The following is a 20012-nucleotide window of genomic DNA, read 5'->3' as shown; positions in this document are numbered from 1 at the left end:
TTGGCTGCCAAAACTTTCTTGGATGCTAATGCACAAAGGGAAAATAATTTGATGTTAGCTTCCAAAGAGAATATATTAAAGAAAATAATTGCTGTCAGCACATTTTAGCAATAACGAGCTGCAATAGCCATTAGTATTCCGGTTATTTTGCATTGTTTGCATTGTTTTGCATTAATAAAGAGAAAACCTGACGGATAAATATCTAACTTCTAAAGGATTCTGCGTTCTTTCTTACCTCTTCCTTTTTTTCTTCTGCACCAGGGGCTAAATTGAGGCTCAGCTGAGAGTGACTGCTGATGCCACTGTCCTCATTTCCATCGTCGTAGTACACGGTTTGCACAGCGTCCTGGAAGCAGACGGGATTCCTGCCCAGCTTTGGCCCAACTTCGCCTCTCTCCTCACTCTCTGTGGAGCTCAACGACAGCATGCTATGATGGTTTGAGCACTGGAAGTCCATATTGCACATCACTTTCTCCATGCTGGGGCTTTGAGGTTTTGGAGCAGTCGGCCTGACAGGGATGTGAGGATGTTCAGCATCACATATAAACTGCTGGGGGGCTTTCGGTTCATCCGAGTCCGTATCAAACACTTCGTTGGGAAATGGCCCGATGTCACTCAGAGTAGGAGACAAGCTATCAGATTCTGCGATACCTGAAGATGTCCTGAGGTTTTTGTCTTCAGCACGAGCTACATTCATTTCAGCCTCTTTATCCTGAGCAGCCACAGGGCTTTGTAGACAAGGTGTTCCCGGTGAAGAAGAATCTAGACTAGATACTGAGGAGGTGCATCTCTTTCTGTCGTGATCTGTGCTACTGGAAACCCTGCGGGAATAGTCATCATGCAGTCTGCTGTTTGACCTTGTTCTCTGGGATTGCTCACTGGGGGAAGGAGCCGTGCTTTTAGGGCCATCCTTCTTCCATGCACCCTCTGTAACATTACTGACAAGCTTCAGAACTCGGTCAAAATCCTTCGCCCTGATGGGGCTCTTCCATCGCTTAGATCTCCTCTCAGGGTTCCCATTTGTTTTGTCTGAGTCAGCAGAAGTAACGCTCACAGTCCTTGCTGGCATTTGTTTTTCATTCGCAGCCTTGAGGTCAGTAAGGTTTGAGGTGGACTTCCGTTTGAATGAGCTTTTCTTCAGAAAGTTCAAATTATCTGAACTTTTGCTTCTCCGATAGATGATCCTGTTGTTTTCAGAGTCCTTCACCAAAATCTCACAGATCTTTGGCTCTGCGAGGACAGGAGATGTTGGCCTGGTGCCGTTGTGGTGGCTCTGAGCCTTATCTGTGTCAAGCAGGTTGATGCGGCCAGCACCATAAGCCCGTCGGATGCTGCGTGAGCGGTGCGTGTTCCTCAGGAAGGACTCATCGCTTTCCTCGGCATCAGAGCAATCGGATGCCAAACCATCCACTGCACTCTGGAAATCCTGCAAAGGCCCCGAATAGGAATACCTGTTAGTCTGAACTCTCACCACTGCCCCGTTTGAGTCGTGTTTGCCTAAACCGTTCTCATTTAGGATATCGGGGCACTCCCTTGCTTGAATCCCTTGAAGAACAGATGATTTCAGCTTCTTGAAAGACCCCATTTTCCTGATGGAAGATAAAGCATTCCACGTAGAAGAGTTGCCCATCAAAATGAGAGAGCGAGGCCTGTCAGAGCTAGAATTTGCTCGTTTCCGAGGAGTGGAGAAGAAGCGCATGATTTTAGAAGGGCTGAGTTTCTCATCTTGTGTTTCCTCTTCACAACCATCACTGGTGCTGTACCCCCCATTATGACTGACAGAGGTCATCAGGTTCGGAGGCTCCTTATTATCCATCATGACACAAGTGATGGCATTGCTGTTCCCACAGCCATTCTGAAATGTGGTCATGCCCTCGATGCTGCAGGCATGGAGCTGAAGGCTGGGGCAGCTCACAGCCACGCCATCATCCCCAGAAGCTGCCTTCGCTGCCTGGCCCACATCTGCTGCACTTGAGCTCCTTTTGCTCCCACGTTCACCAACTGAGCTGAGCTCCTCCGGCTGCACCGCCTGTGCCAAGAACACAAAGGTGACCATTAGGGAAATTTCGGTACAAAGTCCCCTCCTAGAAGAAGTTTGGACCTCACTGTAAGAAATAATGACATGAGTGAGCTCAAGGAGTTCCTTCCAGCCGCACAAAGGTGTGCTGCAGCAGGAAGAGGACATTAATAACACCCTCAAAGTATAATTGCATTTGCTGGCAATTTAAGAGACGAGAATAATTTAAGTATGTGCTTGCTCTTCTAAAGCTTAATGAGCTAATAAGTTCAGTAGTATTGCCACACCTACCTCAGAACACTGCATGTAATCCTCACACATATTTAGAGAGAAAAAAACTGTTTGGCAACACAGATGGGAAGTTTCATTGAAAGCATTGAGCGCGGCCACGGACTACAATCTTGCACTCCAACAGCGAAAGGCCCATGTGTTCCCAACACTTGCTGCAGTGGGGAGGCTGCACGATGCCCAGCTGCCTTTGTTCCCTTGCAGGTAATTCCGGAGTGACACGGGGGTGCACAGCTTTGGCCTCAGGCAGTGCCAGCAGCTGCAACGGTGGCACGACCAATACGGTGCCACGGAGCCACCGGGATGCGCTGCACCGGGAGGGGTGTCCGGGAGCCGAGCACCCACATGGCCTCCAGGGGGGACTCGTGGGGGCGAACGGGCGGAGGTTCGCGGGGCACCACGGGCTGCGGGGATTCGTCCCCCGACCACGGCGAGCAGCGGCGGTGCTGGAGGCAGCGCTGCCCCCTCCTCCTCTTTGTCTGCTCCCGGGCCAGGAGGCCTAGGGGCTCGGAGAGGGGGAGAGGTGGCTTCGGGCAACCAGGCGGGGCGGGGGCTGAGCCCGCCCGGGCCGCGGTCCCTTCCCCCCCCGCGGGGCACAGCGGGGCTGCGCATCTCCATGAGAATGGGGCCGGCAGCCGCGGGGCAGAGCACGGAGCGCGGCGGCGCTGGGGCCGGCAGTTCCCTCCCGAGTGCAACTTTAAAAGGAGTTTTCCGAACCTCCGGGGATAAAAGGGTTTTCTCGTGTTTCAGAGAGACGCCGGAGATCCTCCGCATCGCCGCTTTTAATCCCCTCCATTCACACGGTCGCAGCGTGAGCCCGCCCTGCGCGGAGGGGCTCCGCTCGATCCCGCATCGCAGAGCGGACAAAGCTCCGGGCCCCGGCCCGCACCGCTCGGGGAAAAATCATAATAATAATTAAAAAAAAAAAAAAAGAAAGTAAAAAAGAATAAAACTAAGAACGAGAACCCACCGCTGCTCCCGGCAGAGAACTTCCCGAAGAAAGCCGCTTTCTGCACCTGAACGGGCGGACGGCAGGGGGAAGGAGGAGAACAAACGCAATGCGAAGGAATCGGAAGAAAAGGAAGCGCTCCGCGGGCAGCGCGCACCCACCCCGCGCCCAGCCCCGCACCCTTACCTGGGGGCAGCCGCGCGGCCCCGCTGCCCGCACCCGGCCCCGCCGCTGCCCGCTCCCGCATCGCTATGGCAGCGGCCGCCGCGGCGGGAGGAGGGGCGGGGACGGGGGGCGGGGCGGTCCGGCCCCAGGGACACCCCCGGCAGCGAGGACACCCCGCTCCCCCGGCTCCTCCGCGATGCTGTCGGAGAGTCTGAGCGAGCATGCGAGGGTTCTCTTCCTTACGCGGCCCTGGTAAGCCCCACATGTTTGAAATAAAGCCTCCGGATGCCTGGCGGTCTTTTATGACCCTTCGAAGTGTACTCAGTGGCTATCTGCATATGCCTAACCTTGCAATCCGTAACAGATAAGCACGTTTTTATTTGATATTTAGATTGCGCTGGGCCCCCAAAGTGTTTACAGTACCAACCACTGGGGAAGGAGTCAGTGTATTCTCCTAAATATATTTGCTCAAAGACGTAAGTGCTATATAAGGACTGCTACGGATTATTGAATTACAAAGGTTGAAAAAGACCTGTAACATCATCTAGTTCAGCTGTTATATACCACCAGTATTGCTCAGTGAACCATGTCCCTAAGTACCATATCTACACATTGCTTGAAAAACTCCAGAGATGGTGACTCCACCACCTCCCTGGGCAGCCTATTCCAGTGTTCAACCGCACTGTTGGAGAAGTTCTTCCTAATCCCCAACCTGGTGCAACTTAAGGCTGTTATGTCTTGTCCTAATGGTGTTACCTGGGAGAAGAGGCTGACCCCCACCTCAGCACAATCTCCTTTCAGGCAGTGTGGAGTGCAGTCAGGTCTTCCCTGAGCCCTCTCTTCTCCAAGAGGAGTTTGTTTAGAGCCAGGCTGCCCTGCTGTCAGACACATTTTTGCTGTTTTTCTTCAGACATAGCAGTGTGAACTCACTGATACAACCCACCCTCTGAACAGTGTTCATATACTATAGAAAAAAAAGTGTGAGACTGTCTTACAGCCCCATGTCAGAATGCTTGGCAAAGGCACATAAACATCGGTACTTCCTTCTCAAATTGTTTATGGTTTAGCATATTCCAACACGAGGACTGGACTTGTCAGTATAACTAAAACAGCCTGAATGTGACTCAGGTCAAAGGCACAATGACAAAGGGGCAGCACAGTTCACAGCAGGACAGCCTGACAAAGTAATGAAGGCCATCAGCCCGTCCTCCAGAACTGCGACTGTGACTCTGCACACTGTAATTACATCTCTGGAGAGTAGCAATGACGTTCTTTTCAAGGCAAGGTGTACTTAGGGGGTAAGGCAAATAAATGGGCTTAAGGGATGTAGGTCAAGTGAGGCGGCAAATAACTCTGGCAGTGACAACAGGATTCTGGACAGTCAGCAGAGGGCACAGCCTGGTACCTGCCTGACTTGGCTTCGTGTACACCTGTCGGAGAAGTGAAGTTCTAGGAATGACTCAAACAAGTGGGTGAACTGTTGCATTGGGTGCTTTACGGTGCTGGGCACAGGCAAATGGAGAGTAAGACTGGAAATGTCTGTAGTGACCGTGGTTGGTGTAGTCCTACACTTGGGGAGGAATAACAGCATGCATCTGTACAGGCTGGGAGCTGATCTGCTGGAGAGGAGCATTGTGAAGAAGGACCTGATTGTCCTGGTGGACAGAAGCCAGCAGTGTGTCCCTGTGACCAAGAAGGCCAATGCTATCCTGGATGCATTACAAAGAGTGTGGCCAGCAGGTCAAAGGAGGTGATTCTTCCTCTCTGCTCTGTCCTGATGAGGCCACATCTGGAGTACTGTGTCCAGTTCTGGGCTCCCCACTTCAAAGATGGAGATTTCCTAGAAAGAGTCCAGCGGAGAACCACAAAGATGATAAAGAGCCTGGAGCATCTCCTTTACAAGGAAAGGCTGAGAGACTGGGACTGTTCATAAGATTGAGAGAGGATCTCACAAGTGTTTATAAATATTTAAAGGACGGAAATCAAATGGATGGGACCAGGTTCTTCTCAGTAGTACCAAGTGACTGAACATGAGGCTACAGGCACAAACTGGAATACAGGAAGTTCCATACAAACATGAGGAAAAACTTCACTGTGACAGCGCTGAAACAAGCTGCCCAGAGAGGTTGTAGAGGCTCGTTCTCTGGAGATATTCAAAACACACCTGGATGCTTTCCTGTGCAACCTATGTGGGAGAACCTGCTTTAGTAGACTTAGTGCTCAACTAGATGGTCTTCAGAGGCTCCTTCCAAACCCTATGATTCTGTGATTCTGGTGATCTAAGCCATCTTGAGACTATGCAGAAGATGTTCTCAGGTCAGCGCAAATGAGAGATAACTGCTTTAAGTCTTTGGAAGAAGAAGACTCTGAGGGGGAACTCAGGGCTGAAATGGCAAAGAGGCAGTGGATGTGTCTATCAGATGTCAACTGTGAAACTGCTTTCAACAGTACTGCAAAATGGTCTTCCCTACTGTCTCTAGAGGTTTGTGCTTGTCCCTTAAAAACTCCTAGGAGAGCAATTCAAATCCAATTTTCATTGAATTCATGTTCCTATACTTCTGTATCTTCCTTCTGAGTAGCCTTCGCACAGTGAAGTATCCCTGGAGCCTTCTCAACTCCAACCTAAAAAAGCCCAGCTCCCTCAGCCTGCCTTCATAAGAAAGGTGCCCCAGCCCTCTGATCAATTTTGTGGCCTCCTCTGGACCCATTCCAAAAGCTCCATGTTATTCTTGAGCTCAGGGCCCAGATCTGGACACAGTACTCCAGATGTGGACAGAGTAATCCAGATGGGGCCTTTTCAATCCACAAGTCCCCTCAGAGGAGGGGAGTCCTCAGTTCTACCATCTATCAGCTGGATAAAAAAGCAGAAAAAACAATTGAGCGGGAAGTGAACTGAGCCACTACTTCAGGTCCTTCCGTTATGCACCCAACAGTGTTCACAAAACTAAAGAAACTCTGATAAGCTTGAGATTTAATCCCTCTATTAAATGTACCTAAAGCTCACCAGCCTGTTAATAACTGCTTGAGGAGACAGAAATGACAGCAGAAGGTATTGACAGACTAAAGACTTGCTCACAATAACTTAATTTCCTTACAAAACCAAGCTAAAACACTCCGTTTTGATGATTAGGTAAAATATAATTGTACGTTGCATTCCCCAGATGTCACTAAATTTTATGACAAGAATACATAGAAAATTGAAATTGCAGGAATAGTAGTAATTGGTCAGTCAGACATTTGTCAGGTTCCTAAAAGTAAATGAGTAAATTCACAGTTTTCATCTTCCAGATCTGCTCATAACAGACGTTCTGATGGTCATATGCTCAAACTCACCTCTCCTTGATGCAGAATCACCAAGTCATAGTCTGTTCTTCCGTACGAGTGCAATGTGAAGAACAGACACTAAAAGAGCGTGCTATGTCTGAGAACAGGATTAGCTTTCTGTACTGCAGACTAATAATTACCAAAGTCTTTTCTTAATCTGAATTGTGATTTTTTTCAAAGGCTGGGAACCAGACCTGCATGTATGTTCAGGTGCAGTCACACTACATTGAGTAACATGATGCAAAACAAAATGTATCAACACAGCTGCCAAGAGAAAGAAGGCAGATCACTCTTCTGACCTTATAAACAACAGCACTTTTACCTGTAGTACAATATTCAAAGAAAATCAAGGTGCAGTGTTCCATCAAAGTCACGAACCAAAGTTTCAGTAAATCACTCTTCCTTGTATGAAGGATTTTCTACAATCATAGAAAAGCAAAATATCACCAACATTTCTAATGGAAAAAATAGGTGTTTTTGAAGTGGCAACTCCAGCTTTTCACATTCTTGAGAAGATTAATATTATTTGTCCCTACGAATGCTTGAAACACGTCAAGAAGAACAAATGTACTGCACTTTTACAGGTTCCTTTGAAAAAACAAAAACAGCAATGTGTGCTGTTAGCTACAGGCTCATAGATGGTCTCCAGATAAGTAACAAAGGATGGAGCTGAGAGGTTGACCAAGTACGGTCATTTATTAAAAGTAAGTACTCCAAGAAAAACATATCTGGATTGGAATATGTATAAGATTTTTAATAATGGCTTGATAATGGTGATCACACTTCTCACAACAAAAATGAAACGCTTGTTTTAGAAGCTCAAAGTCTCTAATTTGAAAGAGGTTTAATGTGCATGTGACAAGGAATGAGAAGGATTATTCTAAGTGTAATACAGGTGGGAAAGGATTACAAAAAATGTGACATGGGAGAAAGAATATTGAGATTTATAATGAAGAAACAGCCCCAAAAACTTTTAATAAGTTGTGATGTATATTTTAGCTTTCTCACAATAGCAGTGAGCATAATTAAGTAATAAGAAAGTAATTCATCTAAATCTGAAAAGTCTAAACAAGAATGATTCTCCCTGATTAGTTAAGAAATCTTCTCTTCCACTCCCACAGCTCTGTTGTTTCTTTTCCGGTTCTTTTATAAATACTTCCTAAAAGTCCATTTTAAAATTATTCCTTTTTTTTTTTTTTTTTTTTTTAATTGTACTCTTGAAAGAGTGGGGGGAAAAAAAGCCAAAAGGAATACTGCCAGGGAAACATAACGAAAACATCTGTCGTACTTCAACAGATATTGGGCAAGATGGCAAAGGAAGAAACATATCCTTTAAATTAACGAGTGACTAAATTTAATTATTGAGATGCAGAATTACTAAAGTAGGATATCTCTGCTTTAAACACCAATGTCTTTCCTAGGCTGCAGTATTTAGCTAATGCAGCAGTTTTGAAATTTGCACCTTCCTTCTATATCCCAGGGAAAGACTCTCTTGCAAGCAATTAACCTCCGAGGAATCTCTGCACACTGACAGGTCCCACAGGGGGAATTAAACTGAGTCATATATCTACTGAAGTTAAGGGCAACTCCCCCTCTGACTTCAATGGGAGCAGGATCAAGATCTCAATTTGTATGGTTTAGAAATGAGGGAAGAATAGTGTGGCTCTGTAAGCAAACCCAAACTAAATATTCTTTGTCCATTTTATATGTAAACTGTGTGGGAAATTAATGTAGGATTTTTCCATTTGTGTATTTCTGTAACCAAATCAGTAATAACAAATTGAAAGGGATTTTCCAAATTCAAGAGCTCTGTCATCCTGGTACAGAAAAATTCCATTCCAGAAAATGAATCATGTTGCTATGGAAAACACTCAAAAGACAGCCTGGGTTAAACTGATGGATTAACTTCTTAATTTATCCAATGAAAGCCATCATTGCCATTGCACAGGGAGCTGGGGTACTACTTTCTGAAGGCCAGTTCCTGTTGCATTTACTTAGCAGTATGCCCTTAACTCACAACCAGTTCAATATAGCTAAAGACAATTACTGAGCAAAGTAGAAGTTTACCACAGCTCAGTCTAAATCACAACACAATAAACTGTTCTTTTTGCTCTAATCATCCAACGTTCTCTTTCAAATATGCTTTGCTGAGGTTGTTTCACTGAGCTTGCTCAGCTCTGTTGAACACAGAGATGCAATTTAGGGTGAGCACAATAGCCCAGCGAAACGATGCCACCAAAGAAAAATGACCCTTGTGTACCAGGTTACCATTGTCCCGTCTCCCAGTTGCTCTTACTCACCCACCTACACCACTCCAGCTGCAGGCAACTTAATGATGGCCTCAGCCTTTCAGCCAGGCATAATGCTATTTACAGCCCCCAGAGCCTGGCTGTGATGCTATTCTTTCTGGTCATCCTCAAGAGGCATTATTCAGGCAGCGTGACGTGAAGAGATGGCTGGTGGTACAGAAGGGCAGTTCCCAATAAACAGATCATTGTGCTGAGACATAAAGAAGACTTCCAGCTACCAATTAGGAAGGCTGAATTCCACCTTTATTTTGTGACTTACAAAGTGTAAGAGATAAGGAGAAAAGTGATCATGGAAATGGAAAGTAGACAGAAAAAGGAAGGAAAAGAGTTTAGCAAAATATTCTTTTTTTTTTTTTTTTTTTTTCCTAAAATGTACATTTTTCTTTTTTCTTGAAAAAAATTTCTAGGTTTTCTGTTAAATGGAATTGCACTGGATAGAGCATATGAATAGTTGAGAGGAAAGGGTACAGGCCCTGCGAGCTGGAACTGTCATCTCTTCCTGCTGCCATTTGTCTTCTCTTCCATCTCTCTCCATGGCCTTTTCTGCCATTCCTTCATGTCACATCTCTCTTTATGTCACACCCCTCACTGTCCTGTCTAACTGCCTACAACCATTCTGTATTTCTTTTCCTTCCTTGAAATAATAGCATGTAAGAGTGACAATTAGGAGCTCTTTATCAGCCTCCTTCCCCTCCCACATAATTACCCTGATGTCCCAGCTTCTCTGCTTCGAACTACAGCTTTCCAAAGTTACCCAGGAATATAAAGGTGCCTGTTAGACAACCAGAGATCTGAGAACCAGCTGCAGTAGGTGCAGGGTCAGGACTGAGGAATGGGAAGGCATCATTGATTTTTCTTGATGAGCAATAGCAAGGGGCAATTGTATTTTATTTCCCAGCATCAGTTCATTGGAGAGCAGCCCTGCTGAAAGAGATCTGGGGATCTCAGTCGACAACAGGTTGAACGTGAGGCAGCAGTGTGCCCTGTCATTCAGGAAGGCCAACAGTGCCCCGGGGTGCCCCAGGTCCAGAACTGCCACTGGGCAGGGGGAGGGAGTGTCCCCTCCATGCTATGCAGCCTGACCTCCAGCACGGGCTGCAGCTTTGGGCTCACAGTGTAAAGCTACTAGAGAGGGTCCAAAGGAAGGCTACAGAGATGAGAGGGGTCTGGAGAACAAGATGTATGAGAAGGGGCTGAGGCCCCTGATGTGCTCAGCCCAGAGCAGAGCAGGCTGAGGGGAGGCCTGATGGCGGCTGCAGCTCCTCGCAGGGAGCGGAGGGCAGCGCTGAGCTCTGCTCTGTGTGGCAGACAGGGAACGGCATGGAGCTGCGTCAGGGGAGGGCGGCTGGGGGTGAGGGAAAGGGGCTGCGCCAGAGGGCGGGCATGGAACAGCTGCCCAGGGCTGTGGGCACGGCCCCAGTGCTGGAGCTCAGGGAGCTTTTGGACAACACTCTCAGAGGGATTGGATTTGGGGTGGTCTCGTGTGGAGCCAGGAACTGGACTTATAATGCTTGTGATTCCCTTCCAACTAGGCTTATTCTGTGACTTCATGGCTGTGTGCCTCTGCTCACTGCTCCACACCACAGCTCAGGAGGAGGAACAAGGCTTGCCCTTCACCCCTGCCTGACTCATGGCTCTGCAGAAGGGAGCAAGGACACGGCAACACCACAGGAACACAGAGTCCCACAGGCACCAGAAGAGGTGGAGGTGCTTTAGAAGTGAAGTGGGTAGTGCTCCCCTGGGAGCAAAGCCATACTGGGAAAAATTATGCAGAGTTATATAAGATCTCCTGATGCTTATTAGAATAAAATAACAGGTCTCGGGAGAATAAGTGGCCCAATGTGATGCAATAGCAATACCCAGCTGGTTCTTGGCAGCTGTTTACCTTCACTGCTTCCACAGTGGACAGGGCAGAAAGCCCTGAACAATTACAGCTTTTTGTGTGTTCCTGAGGTGAGAGCAGAGAGTGTCTCGTTGGAATTAAGAAAGGGATAAGCAGGCAGCAATCTGTGGGGAGCATCAGGTTTAACCTGAGGCAGCTTCTAGGCTGGCTTGTGCTTCCAGAATCACGTGGGTGTTTTCAATTAGTTATCAACACTTTCCTTTGTTTAGACTCTTTTTGCAATGACAAACATAATGTCTTTGTGATGGCCTGAACTACAAGAAACCTTCATGGACGCATTTCTGGTAAAAAAGATTGAATCATCATCTCTGCAGTGTTTCTTCCAGGGGGAAAAAAAAAGAGAGAGAGAGAGAGAGAAAGAAACAAAAACCTCTTGCTAATTCTATCTCTATTTTGTTAATAACTTACAGATTTTGTTTGAATTTAAAAAAATAAAAATAAAAAAGATCTTACAGAGTGGAAAAGCTATAAAAACTACCAATCTGAATAGAGTGGGTACCAGTGAAGTGCTACAATAGCAACTGCATGCTTGGGAATATCTCTTATCACAGTATTAAGGCTTTTAAAAAATATATATGCTATGAATTTAACCTATCTGAGAACTTCAAACTAATGATAAGCCTCCAGCTAATACTCACCTCTCTTTTTCTTTGGTGCTGTGTCAACATATTACCTCCTTCACTAGTAAAACTAAAATCAGGGATATTTTTGTAAAAACATGAATGATCAAATTTAATCAAACTGCTTGTTCCTTCTGTCAGGAAAAGAAGTTACTTAATTTTAAAGATGTAGAAAACACACTATAAGTGATTCTCACTTGAAAACTTATTTGTGTAGACATGGGATAAGATACATACCAACTTATGACTTTTGGGCTAGTATTTGGTCCTGTGAAACACAGCCATACATACTGAATTAGATATTTTATCAGAAGGACGGTCAAGGAAATTTCCTTATGCAGTCTGGTAACGTTTCCAATGTTATAATCTATTTCTGGGCAGCAGTACAAGTAGTGAATATTACCTGTCTCTGTAAGCTATTGCAGTTGTCCTCTGATAATGATAAGGAAGAGAATAACTCAAGTAGCCTGAGATAGAGTCTGTTGTGTATATCCAAGGTACAAAATCGAGCAATTGCCCTAATTATGGGCAACAAGAACTAGTGCCATGAGAGATTTTTCTGACTGGTAGCTCCTAAACCCTTTTTCCTATGAGTTGAGGTTAAACAACCAGTGTTTTTACCTGGAAGTAATGTTACATTATCTGGAAAAATGAACACTACATCTCAAACTGGAGAGATGCCTTTCTGACAGACTAGGAAAGAGGGATTCTGGATTTTGTTTCTCTCTGACCTTGGCAGTCCAGCATACTTGTCTCAGCTAAAGTGCCATATGTGTAAAATAAGTGATGATAGGAGCAGTACCTTATAACCTATGGGCCTGCGAGGACAAATCCATCAATACTTCTCTGGCACTTTGATGCTTACGGTGATGAGAGCTATAAAAAGTGCACCCACAGAGAAAATAATCCATTATCTACCAGTGCAGAGGACAAACCCTAGCATCCGGTTTTTTAAAGGAGTTCAGAGTAAAGTGCCTGTTTTAAGACTCAGTTGCCTATTTTCATGATATTCCATTAATCTTCTAAGCTGGAGCTTGCAGGTCAGGCTGACAATTTATGTGTTGTAACAGCACAGGATAGCTCTGAACTGAAAGACTGAATGCATTCTTACTACAGAAGTTAATTTACGTTGGCAAGCTGTCCTTGTCTAAACATTGAAACACATGGACACTTCAAGTTCTGTCAGTCATTATGGCCCTTTTAAAAAGGCCTTGATAAGGTGCAGACTATGAAACTCTAATGCAAAAAACCTTAGCAGCCTTTCCCTCAGTACTCTGGGTATATAATTAGGTTATGAAGCTGGATGTGGAAGCACCAATCCTATCCTAGGGCCATCTTTTGCTTAGGAAATACTGAACACAACAGCTTCCTGAATCAGATCTCTTCCCACCTTTTGATTTTCATTGCACAATTCAGCAAACCCTCTGTTTCTGTGCTGGGACTGGAATGGCTGCTTTGCTCTCCCCTTATCCCACAGCAAGACAAAGATGCTGCTGCTCCCCATAGACCACCTGCTGCTGTTCAGCTCATCTCCTTCAATCTGAGTTTCTATGGGAGAAGTGACGACTAAGAGCATGGCACTACCTGGCCATGTGCTCATGATATTCTTGGCTGCACCAGGGAAAGTATGGCGAGCAAGTCAAGGGAGGTGATACTTCCCTTGAACTCAGTGTTAGTGAGGCTGCACCTGGAGTGCTGGGTCCAGCTGTGGGTCCCCAGTACAAAAGAGACCTGCACATACTGGAGAGGACCAACAGAATGGCAGCAAGACGCTGAAGGGGCTGAAGCACCTCTCCTGTGAGGAGAGGCGGTAAGCTGGGAATGTTCAGCCTGGAGAAGAGGGGAATCTCCTCAATATTCACAATTACCTGAGGGGAGGGTGCCAAGAGGCTGGAGTCAGGCTCTTCTAGCGTCATCTAGTGCCAGAACAAGAGGCAGTGGGTACAAAATGAAACACAGGAGGCTCTGACTGAACATCAGCAAACATCTTTCTCCTGTGTGGGTGATGAAGCACTGGCAGGAGATGCAGAGAGGCTGTGGAGTCTCCATTCTTAGACATCTCCAGAATCTGCATGAATGTGGGACTTAGCACCCCGGTCTGGGTGTCCCTGCCAAAGCAGACGTTGGGCAGGTGACCTCCAGAGGCCCCTTCCCACCTCTACCCTTCCCACCTCACTCCTTCTGTGCTTCTGTGATGAGCCGGCTTGCTGGCTGCCCCAAGCTGATGCAAGGCATGTGGTGGAGATAAACATCCAGGGGCATGGAGGAAAGCACAGGTAGGAAAGTGGAAAGTCCTCCTTTCAGGAGCCACAGGACTCCTGAAATGGCTTCAGGCTCCAAATTTGTCTCAGGAGCTGGCCAGAAATGCTGTGAATTGAAAAGAGCTGAGGGGACAGAGATGTGCCATTGGGGGAGGCTGATTCTCTTTCAATTTCCACCTCACCACAAACATAATACAAATAAAGTCTCAGTGAAGGGATATTGAGAGTGCTGTATAATCACAAGTACAGATGCCATCCAATTTCTTTTTATGCAGAAAAGAATGTGATGAACCAATCTGTGTTCAGATAGCTATTCAGCCTTACTGGTAGTTGGATGGGCAGTGTGCAGAGGCCAACCTTTACCAGAATCCTGAAATCTGCTGGTTTAAAACCTCTCTCACAGCCTGCAAAGCAGCGGGTCTTCCTGCTTTGCCATAGGCAGCATATGTTGAGCTGAGCTGCTGGTGACACCCCCTGTCAGCATCGGGGAATTTTCCTAGCACAGACAAGATTTATATGAAAACTTTAACTCTAAAAGTTCTGAAGATCCACAAATGTATTCCTGAATATTTTTTTAACCAATGCGTCCAAGATGCTCTGTTTTAACAAGCCAGGTTTGATATACTACAGTATCCTCCCAGGCCAAGAGAAGATACTTCATTTATCAGAAGTCCTATTTTTCAGTTGATAAGCAGCTCTCATGCAGTATTCAGGTCATACTCTGAGAAACACTCAGATAACTACCATCAGATGCCGTGTACAACATTCTACATCTCCATTTCCCAACCCTTAAAAGAAGTACTAAAATCAAGTAGAAATGATTCAAAATTCACTGCTGTGTTTTCAGTTGTGCTGAAGTCTAAGGAAAGGGGGACAGAGGGAGTTCAGGATCTCCAGAGAAATAATTATTTCCTAATGTTTGCAGTAAGAGGTCACAGCTTCTACTAAATCATCCCATGTGCTGGTAAAGTACGTGCTCTTTTCTCACCCATCTTGCTTTTCCTACTGCCTAGAGCACCAAAGCTACAACACAACCAGAAACCAACACGCAATTCATAGGCAAATCTTATTTTACCGGAACCTCTAAGCTTTTGAGAATTTATTATTCCAGATTTAGCCTAGTATTAAACGAGAGTGAAATCCAAGCTTTATAGAAAGAATTAGACTTGCTAACACGTCTTAATGAAGGAGAATTAACATGCAACCAACCCCAGCCTCATTTACCCCAAAACAGGAGCTGTTTTCCCAGGAAGGATATGGAGTGCTTGTGACTGCTTTCTTGTAGATCACGTGGTTCCTTCAGCCTACACTTCAAGTTTTGGAAATTACTTCACTGTCATCAACAGTCCACTCTTGGTCACATAAACTTCTACCTATTTCCACTTTGTTTTAATGGGTAAACAACTCTTAACTTCTTAGTATTGCTCGCTTGGCTAATTGTGCATAAAGTTACATAGAAACCTCTCTCACTAACAACTCCTAGAATCTCTTTCTCCTTCATGTTTGCTTTTTTTTCTTGCTTAGTCCTCAGAAACACACAACGGCTGACCTGTAGGCCATTGCTCCAAGGCAGTCACCATGTTGTTCCTTCTGCTGCCAATTCCTTACCCTGTCTTCAATTTATGTACACAACCGGAGCTACAATCTTGCAAACATTTTGCACACACAGCTCTATGCTGTGGCAAGCTTAAAATCATCCCTATCTGCTCAGATAATCTACAGGTAAGTTTGTGCACAACTGATGTTTGATTTGTACAAGTGGGGCCAAAGGCCAATAGTGTGATAGCTTATTTTGAAAAGACACAGTTTTTTGACACAGAGAGATATTTGCATTAAAGTAAGATTCCTCCAGCAGTCACTAGAGCAGAACTGTTACTTTGGCCTAGCTCCTTGCTTGCTTAATGATATCTGGGTGATTTCACAGAAACAGTGGGGGCTGTGGCTTTGGAAGTCTGTTTCCTTGCTCCTAGATTGAATTAAACCTTGCCACTTACAGGTATCCCTTGCTTTTCCTTGCTAACAGTGGAGAATTGCGGTCTTCATTTACATACCAAACAGTGATAACAACTTCATAGAAGCAGTAATTGCAGTACATTTTCTGTGCCAAATACTTCAGATTTTATAACACAGACCAATCCCATACTTTTCTCACAAAGCAGGTTTCAGAGAGAGAGCAGTGATTAAACATTGTTTGCTCAGGCTACACCACATCTTGATCTCATTAAGATACATTTCCCAAAATCTAAGCAATAGATTGGCTTCATACCCTTTTGGTAAACGCCTGACTTAGCAGTTGTGTAAAAGTGCAGTAGCCCAGCGCAGTTGCAATCAGTGAGAAGACACCAATATGGGGAGTAACCATTGGCTTTGGTCCATATTCGGGTGGGCATCTGCCGAGAAAGCAGAGTTAATGCCAGGGAAGCTTCCCCCATATCTCACTGCCAGCACAATCCACTTGAGCTTGTGGCACACAAAGTGCTCTGCTGTGGGTTGTGGAAGTGCAGCAATGCACTGTGCCCACACAGCACTGGGCAATGAGCCGCACAGATTACCTGCAATTCTAAAAACCACATACGTGTAGCAGAGCAGAGCACTGAAGCCAACACACAAAAGATTAAGTATTAGTCTCAATCTAGTGGCTTTGCACTTAGCTGTAATAACGAATAAAACCATAACTGTAAAATGTAATTAATTGCCACAATACATACCTAAATATTTATGTTGTCCTTGAGACCTGTTGTTCTGGATAAGATTTAATCTAAACATCTGAAAACCCATTGCACAAAATGTTGCACAGCATGGATCTCGTTCCAGAAAGCTTGTCTGGGCTCAGGGCTGGAGCTGCAAGTGCATGCCTGTGTGCCCACAGCCCTGCAAGAGGCTTGGCATGGCCAGGAGTTCTCTGCATCTTTCAGGCTTGAGTTCCAAGTTAATATGTAACAAAAGGACTGCACAGCCGTGTGTGAAATCAGTAAGTTAAACATACATGGACAATAACTGCAATGAGGGAGAAGCAAGTATATTCACATGAACATTTCATTAAGATCTGTTTGCTGCACAGTTTCATACACAGTATTTATGTATTTCCCATATGCAAGCAAAAAAGTTTGGGGAAGTGTTCTGTTGAAAGTGAAGTTAAGCAGTCCAGGGCCTAAAGCTGCAACCTCTAGTTAAGTATTGCACAAACAGTGTTGGTTATTATGAGCTGGAACATACTGGTGCAAGTTGCATCTGGCAGCGTGGCCACTGTGGAAGACCAAGAGCAGCACATGTTAAATACTCCTCCACAAAAATAAGAACGAACCCCAAAACATTACTACGTAGCTCCAGTACTCACAGGTGTTGGCAGCAGAACAAAGTACCAAAATCACACCTGCTCATCTACCGGAACAAATAAAAGAGGTTGAAATCAAAGGTTAAATGACGTCTCTGAGAACTGCAAAGCATGGCATGAAAGTAACTCTCTGTGTAGAATCCACTGCAGGTGCAAAGCTGAGTTACTACTCAGTTATTATTATGGCAGAGCAATACAGGATGAAAAACCTGCCAGAAAGATAGGATGTGGTTCCCTGTTTTTGCTTCCTGGTGTCCGGAGGTAGAAACCATTTTACTCAGCCACCCAAACTGATGCCAGGATCTGTGCCTGGCATCACATTAACAAATGCAGAATGCTCTTGGCTTTGTGCTTTCTAGTCAGTAGGAAACGTACAGCTCCTTCCTCTACATCCCTTCCTATCCACAAGAAGTAATATATAACAGAAGATTTGATATGTGATTCTGCAACTTCCAACTTCACTGAGTACTTTTTTTTTTAATAGGATAATGTGGAGAACAACTGTAATCCTGAATGCATGAGAACACTAATTCAAAGAGAAATGGGTTTCTGTATTACATTTATTGGAGTTATTCTGTGAATAATCACAAAGAGAATGTTTAATAGCAACATTACATTTTACTTCTTAAAAGAAGTGCCAACAGATTTACTCAGTAACACAGTTACATCTCCCGAGAGCATTTCAAAACGTTATTAATAATTCATAATGAAGTATGAGAATTCATATGTCTCTCATGCAATAATTTGAAATTCAGATATTGTTGAATCTCTAATTATTAGTAGTGTCATTTTAGCTGAAAGCTCTACTGGAATCTAAATACCAAGAAAATTAAGTGCAAGAATCTTAACGGCAGAACTATAACTCCATGTTTGACTAATGCTCAAAGCTTTCAGTGAAAAGAGGAAAGCAAACTCGTCATTGTGATACTCTTCTCATTCAGTGTTGGTCTTCTGCCATTTTAAGCCTTCTGAACCAGATACAAGGGCCACTGAAATTGAAGAGGCAATTTCTTCTGCTTCTATCAAACTTTAAGTAACAATTTTGATAAAGGCAAAGTCTAAATAATTTTCATAGTCTCACATCAGTCACCAAGGTTCTCATCTGTGGTGCTGCCATATGACTGATTATATTGATTATGGTTCTGGGTGAGAAAAAGTGAAGAAAATATCACATATTACTCTGAGGTTTTGAAATTTTAAGAGAAACCGAAATGCAGATAGTACTACATCTCCAAGCTGCTCACAAGTATGAAGAAAAGGCTTGGGATTCAGAATAAATAGGAAAAAATAAAATAACGAACAACTGAGAAACAAATGTGGAAAATGGGTTTTCTTACAGATTTTGTTATTCTCACACAGAAAACACTGTTCATGCTTGGCACGTCAAATTCTATTGTAGGAAACAGAGCAAACTTTAGAGAGCTGTATGACACTTCAATTTCTGGCAAGACCGGCAGAAAAGTCTGGTCCGACTTTGGCAACTCAGTAACTGAAATATCTTCATGAAGTTCCTGTTTAGAACAATAGATCATTATGTTTTATACCTGAATTGTTCTTCTAATCTCAGAATCTTGAAGTACCTAACAAACTTGAGTTAGTCAGACCTTCAGAGCACGTGAAGCCTGTTATACTTGTTCTAACATTGTTTGTTTGTTTTTTTTTTTATTGAAGAGGCTAGTGTCTGCTCTAACAATGTCCAATGTTCTGATAGTGCTGTATGTCCTGTGCCCTCATCCCAGGATCCCACACTGCATAACTATTGGTCGCTGCAGCAAAAGCTGGTTCCAACCAGCTGAACTCAATCAGATTTTTCTTCTTTGTCAACATAAGGCATAGCAGAGTGCTTCTCATCACTGGCATCTCAGTCATCACTACTGGAAACTACCTTCAGTGCACTCCACAAAACTTCTGGACTGCTTGTGCCCTGCTGTGTCATCCCTCTAGCAGATGCGGGAACAGCTGAAGTTCCCATGAGAGCCAGGGTTCACATACTATCTGTTCATGACAAATCAGAACACAGAGAAATAACAAAAAGAAATTCATAAAATTATAGAAGCACAGAATGGTTTGTGTTGGAACAGGCCATCGACTTCCAACTCCCTGCCGTGGACAGGAACACCTCCCATCAGATCAGGCTGCCTAGCTCCCCATCCAACTTGACCTTGAACCCTCCAGGGATGGGGCATCCACAGCTTCTCTGGGCAGCCTGTGCCAGCTCATCACCACTCTCACAGTGAAGACTTTCATCCTAATATCTAGTATAAATCTCACATTTTAGTTTAGCACCATTACCTCTTTTCCTGTCACTAGGACTGGTACTGATAGAGTACCTCTCCACTATTTCTGTAGGCTCCCTTTAGGTACTGGAAGGCCGCAATGAGGTCTCCCAAGAGCCTTATCTTCTCCAAGCCTAACAAATCCAGATCCTTTGACTTTTCTTCACAGGAGAGGAGCTCCAGCCCTCTGAATATCCTTGTGGCCCCTTCTGGACCTGCACCAATAGCTCCATGTCTTTCTTGTGCTGGGGGCCCCAGACCTGGACGCAGTCCTCCAGGTGGGTCCTCAGAGGAGCACAGAGGGACAATCCCCTCCCTCGCTCTGCTGCAGCCCAAGATGCTGTAGGCCTTCCAGGCTGCAAGCCTGGAAACAAAAATATTGTTGGCTCCTGTTTTTTCATCCACTAAATTGAAAAAGAAAATAAAAAGAGGCAAGACCGCTTGTTGCTGTATCAATTAAATTAAGACATCTCAATCTTAACAGCTCCATGCAATACAAAGTAGGCCTTGTAAGAATATTTAGGCTAGCAATTGCAAATAATCCAGGCATAGCCTCATTCATAAGA

General features: G+C 44.8%; 1 protein-coding gene across 1 annotated transcript in view; it reads right to left on the bottom strand.

The window, feature by feature from the left end:
• The window catches only part of SPATA13 (spermatogenesis associated 13), a 58272-nt gene extending 41550 nt beyond the window's left edge, over positions 1 to 16722 (bottom strand). Inside the window, exons 1-2 of the mRNA XM_042839225.1 lie at positions 16545 to 16722; positions 236 to 2029 (exon numbers count right to left, since the gene is read on the bottom strand). Of these exons, the coding sequence (XP_042695159.1) occupies positions 236 to 1870 (1635 nt within the window). The 5' untranslated portion in view covers positions 1871 to 2029; positions 16545 to 16722. The remainder of the gene's footprint in view (positions 1 to 235; positions 2030 to 16544) is intronic.
• Positions 16723 to 20012: the final 3290 nt, after the last annotated feature.

Source organism: Centrocercus urophasianus, unplaced genomic scaffold (assembly GCF_019232065.1).
Source record: "Centrocercus urophasianus isolate 14NV4802_14NV808 unplaced genomic scaffold, USGS_Curo_1.0 seq_9, whole genome shotgun sequence".
Lineage (NCBI taxonomy): Eukaryota > Metazoa > Chordata > Aves > Galliformes > Phasianidae > Centrocercus > Centrocercus urophasianus.
This window is presented reverse-complemented; position numbering and strand designations above follow the sequence as displayed.